The following is a 22,220-nucleotide window of genomic DNA, read 5'->3' as shown; positions in this document are numbered from 1 at the left end:
TTGGTGCAGAAAAGGAACTAAGAGAAGCTATCAAAAACTTGGACCAGACAAACATTGAAAAGACTATGCAGAAGAAGGGCATAAAATGGATCTTCAACAGCCCTGCCGCCTCTCATCAAGGAGGAGTTTGGGAGCGGCAAATCCGCACTGTACGGAAAATCCTTGCTGCTTTGGTGAAAGAACAGACTCTCACAGATGACAGTCTTCAAACCCTCATGTGTGAGGTGGAAAATATCATAAATAATCGGCCGATCACAAGCATTTCTGATGATCCAAATGATATTGAACCCTTGACACCTAATCATTTGCTACTGATGAAAGTGCAGCCCAGTATGCCACTGGGAACATTCAACAAAGATGATCAGTATGCCAGAAGACGATGGAGGCAAGTGCAATATCTTGCCGACCTGTTTTGGACAAGGTGGACTCATGAATATCTGCCTCTCCTCCAAGAACGCCAGAAGTGGTCGCAGTTGAGGAGAAACTTCAAACCTGGAGATGTGGTGTTACTCGTCGACAGTTCAGCTCCACGTAACACGTGGATAATGGGAAGGATTCTCCAAACCATGCCTGATGCCAGTGGAACAGTTCGCCGAGTGAAAGTACACACCAAGAACACCACTCTGGAGAGACCAATAAATAAACTGTGTTTGCTGCAAGAAGCAATGTGAAGACAAGAAGATCACATAATGAAAAAATGTGAAGAAAAAGGACTGATACATAAGAGTTTGAGACAATGCTTTATTGAAGTTTGATTACTTATATAGTTTAATGTAATATCATGGTTGTTTCAGTTTATGGCTCTGTATTTGAGTTAATTTGATAATGCTTAATCTTCCTGCTTAATCATTAGGGGCCGGATATGTAGGAGCCATAATGCATAGTTAAAAACCTAGAGGGTAATTTATATTTCTAAGTTTATTTAATTTATAGGACTGTATGTTATTCTGCCACCTGCTGGTCAACAGTGTTAATATAAGGTAGATGACATCACAGACCGCCTCAGTCTAGATGAGAGCGGCGAGCTGGAGACAGTTTTTCTACGGAAAGAAAGGAAAGAAAGGAAAGAACGGAAAGAACGGAAAGAACAGAAAGTAAAAGGAAGAAATGGATGTATATTGTTTGTTTATTTTTCACAAGTAAACCTTTTTTGAAAACAAGACAACGCCTAATTCTTTCCAGTACGAATACCTCCCCTCACACTCTCATGTGGCTTTTGAAAGTCAGAAGGAAAGGCCACGACAATACCACTGTTAATACCCTTCTTAAAAAGGTGATGATTGGTTTGATCAAGTCTGCTTTCTTCAGCTCTACCTGCTTCACATTCAGTCTGCTGCTGTAGTTCACTGAGCAGCTTCAGTTCATTGTGTTATACAAATGCAACCATTCCTCATTTTATTGTTAATTCATACCGATATATTTCCTCCAGATGCACCAAAGCTTCCCTCTGTATCAGTGAGTCCCTCTGCTGAGATAGTGGAGGGCAGTTCAGTGAATCTGACCTGTAGCAGTGATGCTAACCCAGCAGCTAATTACACCTGGTACAAGGAGAACCAAACACTACTTCAAAGGTCAGAAGGACATTTTCATTTAACCTCCATCAGCTCTGAGGACAGAGGGATCTACTACTGCAATTCTGAGAATAAATATGGAAAGATTAACTCTTCATTTCTATTCATTGATGTCCAGTGTAAGTACAAAATATCTATAAATATTTTAGGCCACAGGTGGATTCACAAGTTGTTTCGAGTTTCATGATTGAAGCAAAGAGGACATTCAACCAACTGCTCGATTTTTTGCTAGGAAAGCAAAGACAAGGCTGGTCATGTGACCATACACAGCAACAACAGTCAGGTTAACTAATGGTGTGATGGCAAGAACATTTAAGCTTTAGAAAACTACAGGTTTAACATACAGTATACTGACATCATTATTATCCCAGAGGGAATGACTAAATTAGTGTGTTATATAAAACTTTGACACCTCCTGCTGGCAGTTCAAAAGAATGACAGACATCAGTTTGTCAGAATATTCAAATAAAACGTGCAAAACCATAATCATTTGGAAGATGCTTAATAACATTAAAGGCATCTACACATGTACACAACAGAAATAATCCTTTAACATTACATATAATATTGAGATGCATCTCCATAAATGTTTTCCTCCAGATGCTCCAAAGCTTCCCTCTGTGTCAATGAGTCCCTCTGCTGAGATAGTAGAGGGCAGTTCAGTGAATCTGACTTGTAGCAGTGATGCTAACCCAGCAGCTAATTACACCTGGTTCAAGGAGAATGAAGAGTCACCAAAAGCATCAGGACAGATCTTCACCATCACTGATGTCAGACCTGAACACAGTGGGAATTATTACTGTGAAGCCCAGAACAGAAGAGGACGTCATAACTCCACCTTACATCTGACTGTTGTGAAAGGTAAGTGATACTCATTGAGCTTCACACACACACACACACACACTCTCTCTCTTATTGAAGAAGTTTATCTTCTTTCTGTTGTCCCATTTTTTAGGGAAATCAGTATTAATGATGATCATCATTGGGTTGACTCTGGCAGTCCTGATACTGATTCCTCTGCTTCTCTTGATTCTGTGGATGAGGTAAAATAATAAAGACAACTTCCTTTCATTTATCTTCTTATCCAAACATTTTCAAAGTTTTAAGTTTATAATTTTAATTTTGTTAAAGATTTCTTGTTTTTGTTGGATTCAATTCAGGAAGAAGAAAGCTCTGAGCTCCACCACTGAAATTATTGACACAACTTGCCGTAAAGTACAGTCATAATTATTTGATTTGTAAACGTACTAGAACACATTTTGTTGTCAACATGAAATCATGAAGTGAATTTAAATGATAAAAACAGCTTTCTGGTTAGAAACCAGTAAATATTTCAGCGCAGAATGAAGTCTGAAGCATTTTTTTTTTTTTATTCTATTATTATGCAGATTACACAAATGATGCTTGTTGAGTCTCATATTGTCATCTCTCCCCATCAGCTGGACTCTTGTCCTGTGTATGAGAACGTCTTTGACTTGCGGGTCAACACTGCAGCAGAGACAGACGATGAAGAGGTCTACGAAAACGTGGAGTAAAATCCAGTCAGGTTGGAGCCTCCTGAAAGGTACAAAACAGGCTGACTTCAGATTCATAGTTACAGTTATTAGATGTACCTCATCTAAATGTCATGTGATTTTGTTCTGATGCAGTTGAACCAGAGGCTGGACTCACCTGATGGAAACAGGAAGTAGTACAAGAGTGAAATATGAGAGTGGAGAGAGAGAGAGGCTGTAGAGGACCACATGGACATTTTCATGTTTAGTTTTCAGCAGCAGCAGCAGCAGGTAGAAGTGAGCAGCACAGACAGTCAGTAACAGCATATAGCAGAAGCTTTGAGAAGAATGTGCTGATGGCAGCTAGAACTGAATCATACATGATTGATTGTTTAGATCAGTTGAATATCAGGTGGTGTGTGTGACTCAACTGATTTATAATTCACTGTTCTGTTCAGTGTTCTGTCTGAACTAATGCAAGCTTATTTTTAGTTATATTACAGATATTTAGGATTAGAGCTGCAATGCAAACTGTTATTTTAAATGTGTACATACTGTAATTAATCACTTTTGAGGAATCCTTATTGGCTTCTTGTGCAGTTTACTGTATATTTTCACACATCAAACATAATCTCAGTTCTATCACACTTTGCTGAATGTCACATTATCCAGGTATTGCAGTGGCTGATATACAATAAACAGCCAGCTTCCACAACATCTCTGTAGTTGGAAACATGATTTCAGTTCCCTCTCACTGCTGCAGAGGGCGACAGTGTGCAGAAAGTTTCAGCTTTAAATAGTTTTTATGTTTATTTTTCAGGATCTGAATGTATTTACCAGATATGAGGACAATAAAAAATGTTAATCTTTTCTTTAAATCTGTTCTTTTGTGCTGATTTATTTCTTACTTTCCCTCGAGTTTAGGAGCAAACTTGTCACAGTAACACACACGTTATTATGATTTTTGGATGTCGATAAAATGAAGATGCACAGACACTGTTTGTATTGAAGAAGACATTAATTGTCATGTTAGCTGTTTATCTTCTTTTCAGTGCATTTAAACTCTTTGGGGTCACTCAGTGAAGCAGAATATGTGTCAGTTTACTGAGTATGAAGCCTTTTCAGTATAACAGTCCATATTTGTTAGTGACAGCTGTAGATCACTGACTGATTCATTTTCATACTTAGACACCTCAACTGTGACAGTTTGTTCAACTACTGTACAACAAGGTCACCAATGTGAACAATCAATGCTTCTGAAACTGAACCACTAACTGTAATGATTAATGAATTGAATTACAAGTTTAAACATATTAAGATGCAACTCAATCATAAGAAGTGAAAAGTACTAAAAGTAACTTTAAATGTGTGTAAACAATCAGTGATGGATGGTAAAATGTTGTCTCAGGGTTGTGATTCAGTATCTCTGATGTTTCACTGCCATCTAGTGGTGAAGCTTCAGATTCAGGCTTCATCACTGAGGTCTCCCTCCACTGTCTGCTTTAAAGGATCAGTCCACCTGAATAAGAAAACACACATTTTCTCACTGACCTCCTGTGGTGGTTATATAAATAACATCTCATTCCAAAATGTATCTGACAGAACCAAAACAATATCTTTTATATGTCTCGATATTTTGCTTTTTTTCTTGTTCAATTAAACTGTTTCATAGTTTAAAGGTCAAAGAGATTTTCTATAGGGGCCATCAGCACATCTTTACACAGCAGGAGAACTGATTTCTAATGTGCTTTGTGTTACAGTCAGAATGATTGTGAATGAGTGAGTGTAAAACATTTTGTGATCTGATTTATACATAGATCTGTTTAATTTTTGATGTACTTTATTAGTTTCTTAATACTTGCAATAAACACTGTGCTCAGCATGTGACGTCTTACTTCCCATACTGATGCACTACACATCTATGAACTCATGGTGGTGTAATCAGTGTGTTGGGTAGAGCAGAAGGGGATGTGTTTGGTTATAACTAATGACTAATAATTATCATAAATTATTATTAATTATTAACAAGAAAATAAAGAATAATCTATTCTAATTATTAATATGGGGCACCACCGGGAAGACCAGAACAATAACCAAACTGTCAATGGTTATAGCCTCAATCAAGAATCAAATAGGAAAGGTGAAGGAATGAAGTCTGAGCTCTGACTATTTTGATCAGCCACTTATCACAATAACATTATGCACAATGATCACAAAACGCTTCTTTTTAAAACTAAATGTATTAACAAATCATTAATTAAGTTAATCAATGAATAGTTACACATTATAGTACCACTATAACTAATAGACAAACAACAACAGATGTGTATGGAGAACTGTAAAAATAAACAGGTGTGGGTGTGAGAGAGAGTGGTGTATTCAGGAGCGTGGGGTTCAAGATGGCGGACTACGGTCTCGTCACACAAGAACAGGATGCAGATACGGGGACTGCTTCCGCTGGACAAAATGGCGTAAGGGTACCGATTCATTTCTTTTATACAGTCTATTGTGCCGATTCATGGTCAAAGTTCCCAAACACACCGGCTCAGCAACACACACGTGGCTAAGGATGAGGCTACTTAGCATGTAGCTTAGCTTAGCCTGCCTTGTCTCACCAACAGCTGTGTGATGAGGGATGTGTAAGTGTGTGCTTGGTTAGTTAGAGGGAGAGAGAGAAAGTGGCAAGCTTTGCACACAGATAAACATGCGCACAGTGGAAGCAGTGGACAAGTGTTACCTGATACTAGCGACAAAGTTGTTGTTTCTCTCGTGCCAACAAAGATAGAGATGTGATTGTACAGGAAATTAAGTGGCTGATCTGTCCGTAGATATTAGCGAGCCACTTCATCTTGTCTCTCAACTCCACAGGGCTACTTAATTCCTCTACAAACAAATTAACACAAGCTAACAGAAACAATTCAGCATATCTCTATGGCAACAACAGTAAACAAAGACTCTATGAGAGTTCCCAGTAAGTGAGGGCTAAGAGGTCCCAAAGCACAAGCAAACGCAGCAATACAAAATATTACTAAACTAGTATTATATACACACACTAATAAACCTACAATATTTGTAGGTATTGATCAAATGTGTGTAAACAATCAGTGATGGATGGTAAAATGTTGTCTCAGGGTTGTGATTCAGTATCTCTGATGTTTCACTGCCATCTAGTGGTGAAGCTTCAGTGTTGCAGATTCAGGCTTCATCACTGAGGTCTCCCTCCACTGTCTGCTTTAAAGGGTCAGTTCACCTGAATAACAATACACACATTTTCTCACTTACCTGTGATGTCTAGCCCTGCAGATAGTTTTGGATTAATTTGGCTGTTTTTTCAATGTAATTTTTAATATGTTTTCCCTATTTAAAAAAATAACATCTCATTACAAAATGTATCTGACAGAACCAAGAAAATATTTGTATCTCTTTCAATATTCTGCGTTTTTTTCCTGTTCATTCATTTGTTTCATGATTCATAGGTAAACGAGATAAACTATAGAGGGCATCGGTGCATCTTTACACAGCAGAAGAACTGATTTCTGAGGAGCTCTGTGTTACAGTCAGAATGATTGTGAATGAGTGAGTTTACACCTGTAGATATAAAACATTTTGTGATTTACACATTGATCTCTGCATCATATTTTGATGTAGTTTGCTTTTTACTTGTTTGTTAACACTTGCACTAAACACTGCTGACCATGTGACTTCTTAATTCCAATACTGATGCACTACATCTCTTTGAACTCATGGTGGTGTATTCAGTGTCTCAACATGCACTAGAGGTGTGAGAAGATGCATCAAACCAAATGTCACACATATGTCACGTGTTCTCTTTAGACACTGAACTGTCCACACACTGAAAGATTAAAATAATATAAATGTCTCATTATTTCTCTTTTCTCCTGATATTACTAATTAAATTAATTAAGGCCAGAAGACTGGTCTCTTATTCTCTATAGCAAAGATCACATCAAGTTTCTAGAGAACAGGAAACTTGCTTGTCACATACGCCTATATTGTCATTTGGCCCCTCATGCATATTCATAACACTAACAAACAGGAAGAATAGCACCTCCATTTAACACCCTGATATCTGAGTTCTGCTCACAGATCACAGAGGACAAGCATTTTAACAGACAACGCCCTTCTCTGCTGTAAGTAGAACAGTTTACTGATATGATTATTACATGTTGTTTACATTATTTGATGTATTTTATTGTCTCTGAAGCCTCACAGAGAGATGAGAGGAGCAGCTATGAGTTTAACAGCAGCAGCGAGTGGATTTGTTGTCTTCCTTCTCTCTGTGTCAGGTACTGTATATCTACATTTACATTGTAGGTCATTTAACACTTATTCAGAGTAGCGTGTTGAATTAAGACAAAACGGTAAAAAATAATAGTATTAATTGCTGAACACTAATAATGTTATATTAAGATGTTGAGCTGTGTCTGCGTCATAAGTGGTGGGGGTGGGGCCTGGCTGATATGGTTTCGTCCTCCCTCCCTCCATAGATTGTAAGAATCATATATTTTTATTCATGCATATGAATATATTTATAGTTCTATGATGGTACAGCAATGCACTGAAAATTTCATCTCGAACATGATGTTTTTAATCAGTTTGTTGATTTCCGCACTCTGTGGAGTGCTGGACAACTGTTTTAGCTGTTACAACTATAACAGTTGCTCCTCCCTGTGAAAACTTTATGACACCTATTTTGCCTCAGCGACTCTCAGAAGTTTCTCACACTTCATGTTCTGCATTTCTTTCTCGTTTTCACACTTAGCTGAGCAGCAACTTGACCAAAGAACAAACAGACAGGAAATTAAACAAGACGAGCACATACTCTCTGATTATTCAGTTTCTTCTTCTCATTCTGTTGTACTGTAAATTAAAATTATTCATAAGATTGTCTTTGGACTTTTATATTCCTGTGTTCACCTAGTTCATTTCTCGTTAGATTGATGCACGATGAGGAGCTTTAAATGACAACAACTGAAGATAAAATCATATTGGTGCCATGATCCACTTTGTCTTATTCACTGATTCTTAACTTGTTATAAATCTGATTGTGGTTTCTGATGTGCTCTGTGTTACAGTGGTACAGGGTCAGAATGACTGGGGAGTGACTTACACTTCTAATCACATCTGTGCCTTAAAAGGATCAACAGTGGACATACGCTGCACCTACAGATACCCATCCAGGATAAATAATGTTAATACTACAGTTGATGAAACATTCTGGTATATTAAACTGAGTAATAAAGAACCTGTGGATCTGAGAACAGACTCAGAGTACGCAGGTCGTGTGCAGTATCACTGTGATAAGAACGACTGCACTCTGAGAATCAAAGACCTGAGAGAGAGAGACTCAGCTGAGTACAAGTTCAGGTTCATAACAAACCAACCAGGAGGGAAATATACTGGTAAACCTGGAGTCACTTTGACTGTCACAGGTAACATTTTCATGGAAAGTCTTGCTTGAATCTTGGATGGTTAATATCTTGGAAATGTCACTGTGAATGTTTGTGTATGAACATAAATTACATTTCTGTCCTTTCTTCACATATCCAGATCTCCAGGTGATCCCATCAACAATCAATCCTTCCTCAGCAGAGCTGAAGTGTCAAAGCAGCTGTCGTCTACCTGATCGTTCTTCCTTCATCTGGTACAACAATGGACAGAATATTAGTGGAGAAACATTTTCTTCTTATACAACCAACTTCAATGATGCAGACAACTATTCCTGTGCTGTTACAGGATATGAGGATTTCCCCTCTCCTACAGTTTGTGAGTTTTCTTCACAGTCTTCCACTAACATAACAGCATCTTATGAAGCCTTTTATCTAAAGTACTGTACAATGACTTCATGTATGTCTAGTATGAGTGACCCCACTGTCTCACTTGTTATTGGCAACAGGTTTTTCTCTTCAAGTTCTACTGTTGTCAGTATCAATACAATACAACATGATCCGTGTTACTGCAGAGAAATATGTAGATTAAAAAATGTAGAAATGTTTCATCCTTCCTATTAGAGAAACTCTTTTACCAGGCGGTTAACAACTAGATTCATTATATCATCAGTCTCACTGTGAAAATTAAAAAATGGGGGGATCACTGCTGTCTTCATAAAAATGTTTACACCCTGTTAACTCAGTGTGTGAGTTTACCAAACTATGTCACAAACACAATGTCAAAATGTATCCAAGGTGACAGACAGTTGATTTTAATATGAGCAGCAATGAGGGAATCAACTTTCACTCCTCACTTTGTGTCAAACATTTGCTTCTTACATTGTGTCAGTTATTCCACTGTTGGCCAACTATGTTTTTTCCTCCAGATGCTCCAAAGCTTCCCTCTGTGTCAGTGAGTCCCTCTGGTGAAATCATTGAGGGCAGTTCAGTGACTCTGACCTGTAGCAGTGATGCTAACCCTGCAGCTAAATACACCTGGTACAAGGAGAATGTAAATCCAGACCTTCAACCTCTCAGTAAAGAACCACAGCTTGTCTTCAGCTCCATCCAGTCCTCTGACTCTGGAGAGTATTCCTGTACAGCTGAGAACCAGCTGGGGAAGAAGACATCTGAATACATCTTTATTGATGTGAAATGTGAGTAAACACTTTATTTAGAAAGCAACATACAGCTGTTAATCTCCTGAACCTCATTGAAAAACTGGAAACTATTTGATTTGATTAGTTTGATCATGTCTGCTTTCTTCACCTCTGCCTGCTTCACATTCAGTCTGCTGCTGTAGTTCACTGAGCAGCTTCAGTTCATGTTGAACTAATGCAACCATTCCTCATTTTATTGTTAATTCATATTAATATATCTCCTCCAGATGCTCCAAAGCTTCCCTCTGTGTCAGTGAGTCCATCTGCTGAAATAGTGGAAGGCAGTTCAGTGAATCTGACCTGTAGCAGTGATGCTAACCCAGCAGCTAATTACACCTGGTACAAGGAGAACCAAACACTGCTTCAAAGGTCAGAAGGACATTTTCATTTCACCTCCATCAGCTCTGAGGACAGAGGGCTCTACTACTGCAAGTCTGAGAATAAATATGGAAAGATCAACTCTTCATTTCTATTCATTGATGTCCAGTGTAAGTACAAAATATCTACAGATATTTTAGGCCAAGGGTGGATTCACAAATTGTTTCGAGTTTCATGATTTGAAGCAAAGAGGACATTCAACCAACTGCTCGATTTTTTTCTAGGAAAGCAAAGTCAAGGCTGGTCATGTGACCATACACAGCAACAACAGTCAGGTTAATTAACAGTGTGATGGCAAGAACATGTAAGCTTTAGAAAGCTACAGGTTCAACATACAGTAGACTGACATCATTATTATCCCAGAGGGAATGACTAAAATTAGTTTTTTATATAAAACTTTGACACCTCCTGCTGGCAGTTCAAATAATTGCAGACTTCAATTTGTCAGAAATTTCAACTAAAACATTCAAAACCATAATCATTTAGAAGATTCTGTAATTACATTAAAGGGATATACACATGTACACAACAGAAATAATTCTTTAATATTATACATAATAATATTAATGAGAAGCATCTCCATAAATGTTTTCTTCCAGATGCCCCAAAGCTTCCCTCTGTGTCAGTGAGTCCCTCTGCTGAGATAGTGGAGGGCAGTTCAGTGACTCTAACCTGTAGCAGTGATGCTAACCCAGCAGCTAATTACACCTGGTACAAGAAGAATGTAAATCCAGACCTTCAACCTCTCAGTAAAGAACCACAGCTTATCTTCAGCTCCATCCAGTCCTCTGACTCTGGAGAGTATTACTGTACAGCTGAGAACCAGCTGGGGAAGAGGACATCTGAATACATCTTTATTGATGTGAAATGTGAGTAAAACATGTCTGCTTTCTTCAGCTCTGCCTGCTTCACATTCAGTCTGCTGCTGTAGTTCACTGAGCAGCTTCAGTTCATCATGTTGTAGTAATGCAACCATTCCTCATTTTATTGTTAATTCATATTAATATATCTCCTCCAGATGGTCCAAAGCTTCCCTCTGTGTCAATGAGTCCCTCTGCTGAGATAGTGGAGGGCAGTTCAGTGAATCTGACCTGTAGCAGTGATGCTAACCCAGCAGCTAATTACACCTGGTACAAGGAGAATGAAGACTCACCAAAAGCATCAGGACAGATATTCACCATCACTGATGTCAGACCTGAACACAGTGGGAATTATTACTGTGAAGCCCAGAACAGAAGAGGACGTCATAACTCCACCTTACATCTGACTGTTATGAAAGGTAAGTTACACACAAACACACACACACACACACACACACACACACACACACACACACACACACACACAGCACAAGAGGTTTATCTGCTTTCTGTTGTGCCATTTTTTAGGGAAATCACTATTAATGATGATCATCATTGGGTTGATTCTGGTGGTCCTGCTACTGATTCCTCTGCTTCTCTTGATTCTGCGGATGAGGTAAAATAATAAAGATAACATCCTTTCATTTATCTTCTTATCCAAACATTTTCAAAGTTTTAAGTTTATAATTTTAATTTAGTTAAAGATTTCTTGTTTTTGTTGGATTCAATGCAGGAAGAAGAAAGCTCTGAGCTCCACCACTGAACTGAATGAACCTGTGGAGACTATAGAGGTGAGAGAGAGAAACCTTATTGACACAACTTGCCCTAAAGTGCAGTTATAATTATTTGATTTGTAAACTTACTAGAACACATTTTGTTATCAACATGAAATCCTGAAGTGAATTTAAATTATAAAAACAGCTTTCTGAGTAGACTTCAGTAAATATTTCAGCACAGAATTAAGTTTGAAAGATTATTATTAAAACATTTTTTAATTCTGTTATTTATTATGCAGATTGCACAAATGATGCTTGTTGAGTCTCATATTGTCATCTCTCCCCATCAGCTGGACTCTTGTCCCGTGTATGAGAACGTCTCAGACTTGCAGGTCAACACTGGAGCAGAGACAGATGACGAAGAGATCTACGAAAACCTGAAGTAAAATCCAGTCAGGTTGGAGCCTCCTGAAAGGTAAAAAACAGGCTGACATCAGATTCATAGTTACAGTTATTAGATGTACCTCATCTAAATGTCATGTGATTTTGTTCTGATGCAGTTGAACCAGAGGCTGGACTCACCTGATGGAAACAGAAAGTAGTACAACAGTGAAATATGAGAGTGGAGAGAGAGAGAGGCTGTAGAGGACCATGTGGACGTTTTCATGTTCAGTTTTCAGCAGCAGCAGCAGCAGGTAGAAGTGAGCAGCACAGTCAGTAACAGCATGTAGCAGAAGCTTTGAGAAGAATGTGCTGATGGTAGCTTGAACTGAATCATGTCCACGTGTCAAACATGATTGATTGTTTAGATCAGTTGAATATCAGGTGGTGTGTGTGACTCAACTGATTTATAATTTACTGAGTGTTCTGTCTGAACTAATGCAAGCTTATTTTTAGTTATATTACAGATATTTAGGATTAGAGCTGCAATGCAAACTGTTATTTTAAGTGTGTACATACTGTAATTAATCACTTTTGAGGAATCCTGATTGGCTTCTTGTGCAGTTTACTGTATATTTTCACACATCAAATATAATCTCAGTTCTATCACACTTTGCTGAATGTCACATTATCCAGGTATTGCAGTGGCTGATATACAATAAACAGCCAGCTTCCACAACATCTCTGTAGTTGGAAACATGATTTCAGTTCCCTCTCACTGCTGCAGAGGGCGACAGTGTGCAGAAAGTTTCAGCTTTAAATAGTTTTTATGTTTATTTTTCAGGATCTGAATGTATTGAACAGCTAAGAAGACAATGAAATTTAAATCTTTTCTTTAAATCTGTTCTTTTGTGCTAATTTATTTCTTACTTTCCCTCGAGTTGTTTGTCCTCCTGTAAGTGCATTTAAACTCTTTGGGGTCACTCAGTGAAGCAGAATATGTGGCAGTTTACTGAGTATGAAGCTTTTTCAGTCTAACAGTCCATATTTGTTAGTGACAGCTGTAGATCACTGACTGAATCATTTTCATACTTAGACACCTCGACTGTGAGTTTCTTCAACTACTGTACAACAAGGTCACCAATGTGAACAATCAATGCTTCTGAAACTGAACCACTAACTGTAATGATTAATTAATTTAATGTCAAATGTAAACATATTAAGATGCAACTCAATCATAAGAAATGAAAAGTACTAAAAGTAACTTTGAACGTGTGTAAACAATCAGTGATGGATGGTAAAATGTTGTCTCAGGGTTGTGATTCAGTGAAGCTGTTGCAGATTCAGGCTTCATCACTGAGGTCTCCCTCCACTGTCTGCTTTAAAGCCTCAGTTCACATGAATAACAAAAAAAACAGATTTTCTCTCCGACTTCCTGCAGTTTGTTGTCAAATGGTGACATTTTGGTGGGTTTCTTTCTATTTTTATAAACTGTAATGAAAAAGAAAAAAAATCTTTTAGTGAATCCTGGGTGACTTTAATACAGCAAACTTATCCAGTGAACTACCTGAATATAGGATAGCATGTACGCTACCAGAGAGAAGAGTATCCTTGATCATTGCTACACTACTGTAAAAGGTGGTTATCATGCAGTCCCACAAGCAGCTAGCACACTCAGATCACCGGCTTAGTCATCTTATAACAACATACAGGCAAAAACTTAAAACCATCAAGCCTGTCACTTCTACAGTGAAACGATGGACTGATGATGTAACTGAGCAGCTCCAAGCCTGCTTTGACTGCACAGGTTGGTCCATTTTTAAAGAGGCAACTGACAGTTTGGATGAATACACAGACACTGTGACATCACATACTCCCTTCTGTGAAGAGTTCCTCGTCCCTACAACAACTTGTGTAAGATACAGCAAGAGAAACCATGGTTTTCGGCTGAACTAAGACAACTATGCAGGGAAAAGAGGCAGCATTTAAAAGTGGTGATAGACTGTGTTATAGAATTGCATAGTACAGGTTGGAAAAAAGTATTAAAGTTGCAAAATCCAGTAAAGTGAGAAAAGCGAATTACCTATGTAGAGCATTTAAAACATTGTAAAACATACATTTGAAATCGAGTTGTAGTTTGAACGTTTTGCCACCACATGGTGGTAAAGAGCTGTATTCTGCTGAAAGTCAAATCTACTCCAGCATTTCATCTCTTTTTTTTTGGCCATTTCCTTTTTTGGAGGGGACAGAGATTCGGAGGTGGTAGGTAAACAAAGCATGTAAACAGAACTCTACTTGACATGTTTGGAAGTGTCAATACACACGACAATATTTACAGTAAACACATCAGCCATCTTGTACATCCATAAATCGCACACTGAATGACTCAAATGGCAATTCTACTGTCTCATGTTTAGATGTGAGATTGACAGGCGGATTAGTGTTAACATCAACACTGATGAGGGTGTTGTAGTGGACCATTATATGAAGAAAGCTGAACCGTCTGCGTTCCCAAAAAATGTTGAAATTGTCAATGAAATTCACTGATTGAGCGGCACACGTATCTTTGATCCATCTGTTGAGCATCATCAGCCTGCTGAATCTCTCGTCTCCTCGCCGAACTGTCGGTAGAGGTCCACTGATAAACACCTCAGTATTCAGACATCGAACTTTGTTCAGCAGATCATTAAAATCCTGTTTCAATACCTCTGATTGTTGCTTGACAACATCAAGTGCTCCTGTGTGTATGACGAGAGATTTCACTGTCGGATGCTCAGCAGTGATTTCCAGAATTTTCTCTGAGATATCGGACACCATGTCGTTGGTAAAACAGAGTACTTTGGTGTTTTTGTTGAAAAAGTGTTTTATCTTATTTAGAGCTCCGTCACCCACTATCAGCGTTTGAGGCCCAATGCTTAGCTCTTTCTGCAGCCTTTTAGTATTTGAGTTAGCCACATACCTTTCCCTGGTGCTGGAAGATGACCTTTCTTTTGGGGAGTCAGGGTCTTGTAAAAGCGGAGCAAATCTGTTCTCTAGTAGAATCCCTGTGTCTTGGGTCGGTTTGCTCTTACTTTTTGTTTTTGCCACAGTCCACGGCTGTTTTCTCCTTGGTACTGGGGTTGAAGAGACCCTCCTGTGCGATGGCAGTGCAGGCCATCCAGTTTTATCACGAGTCTCCGGGTGCTGGGTTCTGCCTGTTAACCGTCTTCCCATATCTGAGGGAAGCGATTTATATGTACATGATTTATGCTTTGGCTTTGCACCAAGAGAGTTCCAGGGAGGACTACTGGTTGATTTACTGCCGTAACCACCAGCCTCCTGCTTCTTGGTGGTGCTAATTAGCTGCCTGTTAGCCTGCTCCTGTCCACTGATTTGGGTCATCAGTAGAGTGGTTTCATTCCCATATTGTCCATTTACCTCCACATTGACTTTGAGTCGCTGAATTTTGGTCTCCAGTACTGCTATTTTCTGGAGAAGTTTGTGGTAATCATCCGTGGAAAAGGAAGGCATCTTGCTGCTAATTAGCTTAGCTTAGCTTAGCTCCTCAATCCCAGTCACTATAGTACAAGCTTGTGCTGCCGATATGCCAGACTCACGAAGAAAAAGAGTTTAAATAATAGTGGTAGCCTTCAGAGACTTTCATAAATTAAGCTCCCAGTGATATAGAAGTATCCAGGACCCGCTTTCCATAAATTTTGTAGCAAAAGGATAGGAAAGTAAAGCGGAGAGCAAAGAGCAAAGCGTCTGCATTCAAGCAAAGCAGGAAGCGAAATGTCAAGTGAAAGTGGACTGTAAACATATTAAGATCAAACTTTCATAAAAAGTGAAAGTACTCAAAGTAAATTCAAATGTATTCAAACAATCAGTGATGGATGGTAAAATGTTGTCTCAGGGTTGTGATTCAGTATCTCTGATGTTTCACTGCCCTCTAGTGGTGAAGCTTCAGTGTTGCAGATTCAGCCACCATCACTGAGGTCTCCCTCCACTGTCTGCTTTAAAGGGTCAGTTCACCTGAATAACAATACACACATTTTCTCACTTACCTGTGGTGTCTAGCCCTGCAGATAGTTTGGATTCATTTGGCTGTTTTTTCAATGTAATTTTTAATATGTTTTCCCTATTTAAAAAAATAACATCTCATTACAAAATGTATCTGACAGAACCAAGAAAATATTTGTATCTCTTTCAATATTCTGCGTTTTTTTCCTGTTCATTCATTTGTTTCATGATTCATAGGTAAACGAGATAAACTATAGAGGGCATCGGTGCATCTTTACACAGCAGAAGAACTGATTTCTGATGAGCTCTGTGTTACAGTCAGAATGATTGTGAATGAGTGAGTTTACACCTGTAGATATAAAACATTTTGTGATTTACACATTGATCTCTGCATCATATTTTGATGTAGTTTGCTTTTTACTTGTTTGTTAACACTTGCACTAAACACTGCTGACCATGTGACTTCTTACTTCTCATACTGATGTACTACATCTCTTTGAACTCATGGTGGTGTATTCAGTGTCTCAACATGCACTAGAGGTGTGAGAAGATGCATCAAACCAAATGTCACACATATGTCACGTGTTTTCTTTAGACACTGAACTGTCCACACACTGAAAGATTAAAATAATATAAATGTCTCATTATTTCTCTTTTCTCCTGATATTACTAATTAAATTAATTAAGGCCAGAAGACTGGTCTCTTATTCTCTATAGCAAAGATCACATCAAGTTTCTAGAGAACAGGAAACTTGCTTGTCACATACGCCTATATTGTCATTTGGCCCCTCATGCATATTCATAACACTAACAAACAGGAAGAATAGCACCTCCATTTAACACCCTGATATCTGAGTTCTGCTCACAGATCACAGAGGACAAGCATCTTAACAGACAACGCCCTTCTCTGCTGTAAGTAGAACAGTTTACTGATATGACTATTACATGTTGTTTACATTATTTGATGTATTTTATTGTCTCTGAAGCCTCACAGAGAGATGAGAGGAGCAGCTATGAGTTTAACAGCAGCAGCGAGTGGATTTGTTGTCTTCCTTCTCTCTGTGTCAGGTACTGTATATCTACATTTACATTGTAGGTCATTTAACACTTATTCAGAGTAGCGTGTTGAATTAAGACAAAACGGTAAAAAATAATAGTATTAATTGCTGAACACTAATAATGCTATATTAAAATGTTGAGCTGTGTCTGCGTCATAAGTGGTGGGGGTGGGGCCTGGCTGATATGGTTTCGTCCTCCCTCCCTCCATAGATTGTAAGAATCATATATTTTTATTCATGCATATGAATATATTTATAGTTCTATGATGGTACAGCAATGCACTGAAAATTTCATCTCGAACATGATGTTTTTAATCAGTTTGTTGATTTCCGCACTCTGTGGAGTGCTGGACAACTGTTTTAGCTGTTACAACTATAACAGTTGCCCCTCCCTGTGAAAACTTTATGACACCTATTTTGCCTCAGCGACTCTCAGAAGTTTCTCACACTTCATGTTCTGCATTTCTTTCTCGTTTTCACACTTAGCTGAGCAGCAACTTGACCAAAGAACAAACAGACAGGAAATTAAACAAGACGAGCACATACTCTCTGATTATTCAGTTTCTTCTTCTCATTCTGTTGTACTGTAAATTAAAATTATTCATAAGATTGTCTTTGGACTTTTATATTCCTGTGTTCACCCAGTTCAGTTCTAGTTAGATTGTTGTACGATGAGGAGCTTAGAATGACAACAACTGCAGATAAAATCATATTGGTGCCATGATCCACTTTGTCTTATTCACTGATTCTTAACTTGTTATAAATCTGATTGTGGTTTCTGATGTGCTCTGTGTTACAGTGGTACAGGGTCAGAATGACTGGGGAGTGACTTACACTTCTAATCACATCTGTGCCTTAAAAGGATCAACAGTGGACATACGCTGCACCTACAGATACCCATCCAGGATAAATAATGTTAATACTACAGTTGATGAAACACTCTGGTTTACTAAAGAGAGCATTAATGAACATGTGGATCTGAAAACAGTCTCAGAGTACGCAGGTCGTGTGCAGTATCACTGTGATAAGAACAACTGCACTCTGAGAATCACAGACCTGAGAGAGAGAGACTCAGCTGAGTACAAGTTCAGGTTCATAACAAACCAACCAGGAGGGAAATATACTGGTTTCCCTGGAATCACTTTGACTGTCAGAGGTAACATTTTCATTGAAAAATATAATCAAATCTCAAATGGTTAATATCTTGTAAATAGTTCTGTGAATGTTTGTGTATGAACATAAATTACATTTCTGTTCTTTCTTCACATATCCAGATCTCCAGGTGAAGGTGATCCCATCAACAATCAATCCTTCCTCAGCAGAGCTGAAGTGTCACAGCAGCTGTCGTCTACCTGACGGTTCTTCCTTCATCTGGTACAACAATGGACAGAATATTAGTGAAGAAACATCTTCTTCTTATTCAACCAACTTCAATCATACAGACAGCTATTCCTGTGCTGTTACAGGATATGAGGATTTCGCCTCTCCTTCAGTTTGTGAGTTTACTTCAGTCTTCCACTAACATAACATCATCTTGTGAAGCCTTTTATGTATCTAAAGTACTGTACAATGACTTCATGTATGTCTAGTATGAGTGACCCCACTGCCTCACTTGTTATTGGCACCATGTTTTCTCACTGAGCTCTACTGTTGTCAGTATCAATACAATACAACCTGCTCTGTGTTACTGCAGAGAAATATGGAGTTTTAACAGTTTAGAAGTGTTTCATCCTTCCTGTTAAAGAAACTCTTTTACCAGGAGTCTATTATATATTCAGTCTCACTGTGACAACTAAAAAATGGGGGGATCCCTGCTGTCTTTATCACACATTTCACTCTGTATGTTAACTATGTCACAAACGCAATGTCAAAAAGTTTCCAAGGTAACAGACAATTTAACATGAGCAGCAACGAGGGAATCAACTTTCACTCCTCAGTTTGTGTCAAACATTTGCTTCCTACATTGTGTCAGTTATTCCACTGTTGACCAACTATGTTTTCTCCTCCAGATGCTCCAAAGCTTCCCTCTGTGTCAGTGAGTCCCTCTGGTGAAATCATTGAGGGCAGTTCAGTGACTCTGACCTGTAGCAGTGATGCTAACCCAGCAGCTAAATACACCTGGTACAAGAAGAATGTAAATCCAGACCTTCAACCTCTCAGTAAAGAACCACAGCTTGTCTTCAGCTCCATCCAGTCCTCTGACTCTGGAGAGTATTACTGTACAGCTGAGAACCAGCTGGGGAAGAAGACATCTGAATACATTATTGATGTGAAATGTGAGTAAAATAGTCTATTTAGAAAGCAACATACAGATGTTAATCTCCTCAACCTTGTTAAACATGTTAAACATTTGATTTGATCAAGTCTGCTTTTTTCAGCTCTGACTGTTTAACATTCAGTCTGCTGCTGTAGTTCACTGAGCAGCTTCAGTTCATCATGTTGTACTAATGCGACCATTCCTCATTTTATTGTTAATTCATACTGATATATCTCCTCCAGATGCTCCAAAGCTTCCCTCAGTGTCAGTGAGTCCCTCTGCTGAAGTAATGGAGGGCAGTTCAGTGAATCTGACTTGTAGCAGTGATGCTAACCCAGCAGCTAATTACACCTGGTACAAGGAGAACCAAACACTGCTTCAAAGGTCAGAAGGACATTTTCATTTTACCTCCATCAGTTCTGAGGACACAGGGATCTACTACTGCAAGTCTGAAAATAAATATGGACTGGTCAACTCTTCATTTCTATTCATTGATGTCCACTGTAAGTACAAAATATCTACAGATATTTTAGGTCAAGGGTGGATTCCCAAATTGTTTCGAGTTTCATGATTTGAAGCAAAGTGGACATTCAACCAACTGCTCGATTTTTTGCTAGGAAAGCAAAGACAAGGCTGGTCATGTGACCATACACAGCAAAAACAGTCAGGTTAACTAACAGTGTGATGGCAAGAACATTTAAGCTTGAGAAAGCTACAGGTTTAACATGCAGTAGACTGGCATCATTATTATCCCAGAGGGAATGACTAAATTAGTTTGTTATATAAAACTTTGACACCTCCTGCTGGCGGTTCAAAAGAATGGCAGACATCAATTTGTCAGAATATTCAAATAAAACATGCAAAACCATAGTCATTTGGAAGATGCTTAATGGCATTAAAGGAATCTAGACATACACAGAATAGAAATAATACTTTAAAATTACATATAATATTGAGATGCATCTCCATAAATGTTTTTCCTCCAGATGCTCCAAAGCTTCCCTCTGTGTCAGTGAGTCCCTCTGCTGAGATAGTGGAGGGCAGTTCAGTGAATCTGACCTGTAGCAGTGATGCTAACCCAGCAGCTAATTACACCTGGTACAAGGAGAATGAAGACTCACCAAAAGCATCAGGACAGATCTTCACCATCACTGATGTCAGACCTGAACACAGTGGGAATTATTCCTGTGAAGCCCAGAACAAAATAGGACGTCATAACTCCACCTTACACCTGACTGTTGTGAAAGGTAAGTTACACACACACAGACACGCACATGCAAATACACACACACACACACACACACACACACACACACACACACACACACACACACACTATCTTATTGAAGAGGTTTATCTAATTTCTGTTGGTCTCATTTTTTAGGGAAATCAGTATTAATGATGATCATCATTGGGTTGACTCTGGCGGTCCTGATACTGATTCCTCTGCTTCTCTTGATTCTGTGGATGAGGTAAAATAATAAAGACAACATCCTTTCATTTATCTATTTTTCCAAACATTTTCAAAGTTATAAGTTTATAATTTTAATTTAGTTAAAGATTTATTATTTTTGTTGGATTCAATGCAGGAAGAAGAAAGCTCTGAGCTCCACCACTGAACTGAATGAACCTGTGGAGACTATAGAGGTGAGAGAGAGAGACCTTATTGACACAACTTGCCCTAAAGTACAGTTATAATTATTTTATTTGTAAACTTACTAGAACACATTTTGTTATCAACATGAAATCCTGAAGTGAATTTAAATTATAAAAACAGCTTTCTAGTTAGACTTCAGTAAATATTTCAGCACAGAATTAAGTCTGAAGGATTATTATTAAAACATTTTTTAATTCTGTTATTTATTATGCAGATTGCACAAATGATGCTTGTTGAGTCTCATATTGTCATCTCTCCCCATCAGCTGGACTCTTGTCCTGTATATGAGAACATCTCAGACTTGCAGGTCAACACTGGAGCAGAGACAGATGACGAAGAGATCTACGAAAACCTGAAGTAAAATCCAGTCAGGTTGGAGCCTCCTGAAAGGTAAAAAACAGGCTGACCTCAGATTCATAGTTACAGTTATGAGATGTACCTCATCTAAATGTCATGTGATTTTGTTCTGATGCAGTTGAACCAGAGGCTGGACTCACCTGATGGAAACAGAAAGTAGTACAACAGTGAAATATAGGATTGGAGAGAGAGAGAGAGGCTGTAGAGGACCATGTGGACGTTTTCATGTTCAGTTTTCAGCAGCAGGTAGAAGTGAGCAGCACAGACAGTCAGTAACAGCATGTAGCAGAAGCTTTGAGAAGAATGTGCTGATGGCAGCTTGAACTGAATCATGTCCACGTGTCAAACATGATTGTTTGTTTAGATCAGTTGAATATCAGGTGGTGTGTGTGACTCAACTGATTTATAATTTACTGAGTGTTCTGTCTGAACTAATGCAAGCTTATTTTTAGTTATATTACAGATATTTAGGATTAGAGCTGCAATGCAAACTGTTATTTTAAATGTGTACATACTGTAATTAATCACTTTTGAGGAATCCTGATTGGCTTCTTGTGCAGTTTACTGTATATTTTCACACATCAAACATAATCTCAGTTCTATTACACTTTGCTGAATGTCACATTATCCAGGTATTGCAGTGGCTGATATACAATAAACAGCCAGCTTCCACAACATCTCTGTACTTGAGTTCCCTCTCACTGCTGCAGAGGGCGACAGTGTGCAGAAAGTTTCAGCTTTAAATAGTTTTTATGTTAATTTTTCAGAATCTGAATGTATTTACCAGATATGAAGACAATAAAATTTAAATTTGTTCTTTAAATCTGTTCTTTTGTGCTGATTTATTTCTTACTTTCTCTCGAGTTTCACAGTGTAAAAGTTT

General features: G+C 38.4%; 1 protein-coding gene across 1 annotated transcript; it reads left to right on the top strand.

Moving 5' to 3' along the window:
* Positions 1-5,463: 5,463 nt before the first annotated feature.
* Positions 5,464-21,341, top strand: LOC128381118 (B-cell receptor CD22-like). The gene is made up of 12 exons (XM_053341073.1): positions 5,464-5,541; positions 8,007-8,016; positions 8,798-8,851; positions 9,402-9,671; positions 9,902-10,162; positions 10,652-10,921; positions 11,071-11,331; positions 11,441-11,528; positions 11,646-11,703; positions 11,979-12,070; positions 20,913-20,970; positions 21,246-21,341. The coding sequence occupies exons 1-12, from the start codon at positions 5,464-5,466 to the stop codon at positions 21,339-21,341; spliced, it is 1,596 nt and encodes a 531-aa protein (XP_053197048.1).
* The last annotated feature ends 879 nt before the right edge of the window (positions 21,342-22,220 follow it).

Source organism: Scomber japonicus, chromosome 2, assembly GCF_027409825.1.
Source record: "Scomber japonicus isolate fScoJap1 chromosome 2, fScoJap1.pri, whole genome shotgun sequence".
In the NCBI taxonomy this organism is placed as follows: Eukaryota; Metazoa; Chordata; class Actinopteri; order Scombriformes; family Scombridae; genus Scomber; species Scomber japonicus.
The sequence above is the reverse complement of the archived record's forward strand: the minus strand, read 5'-3'. Positions and strand labels throughout refer to the sequence as shown.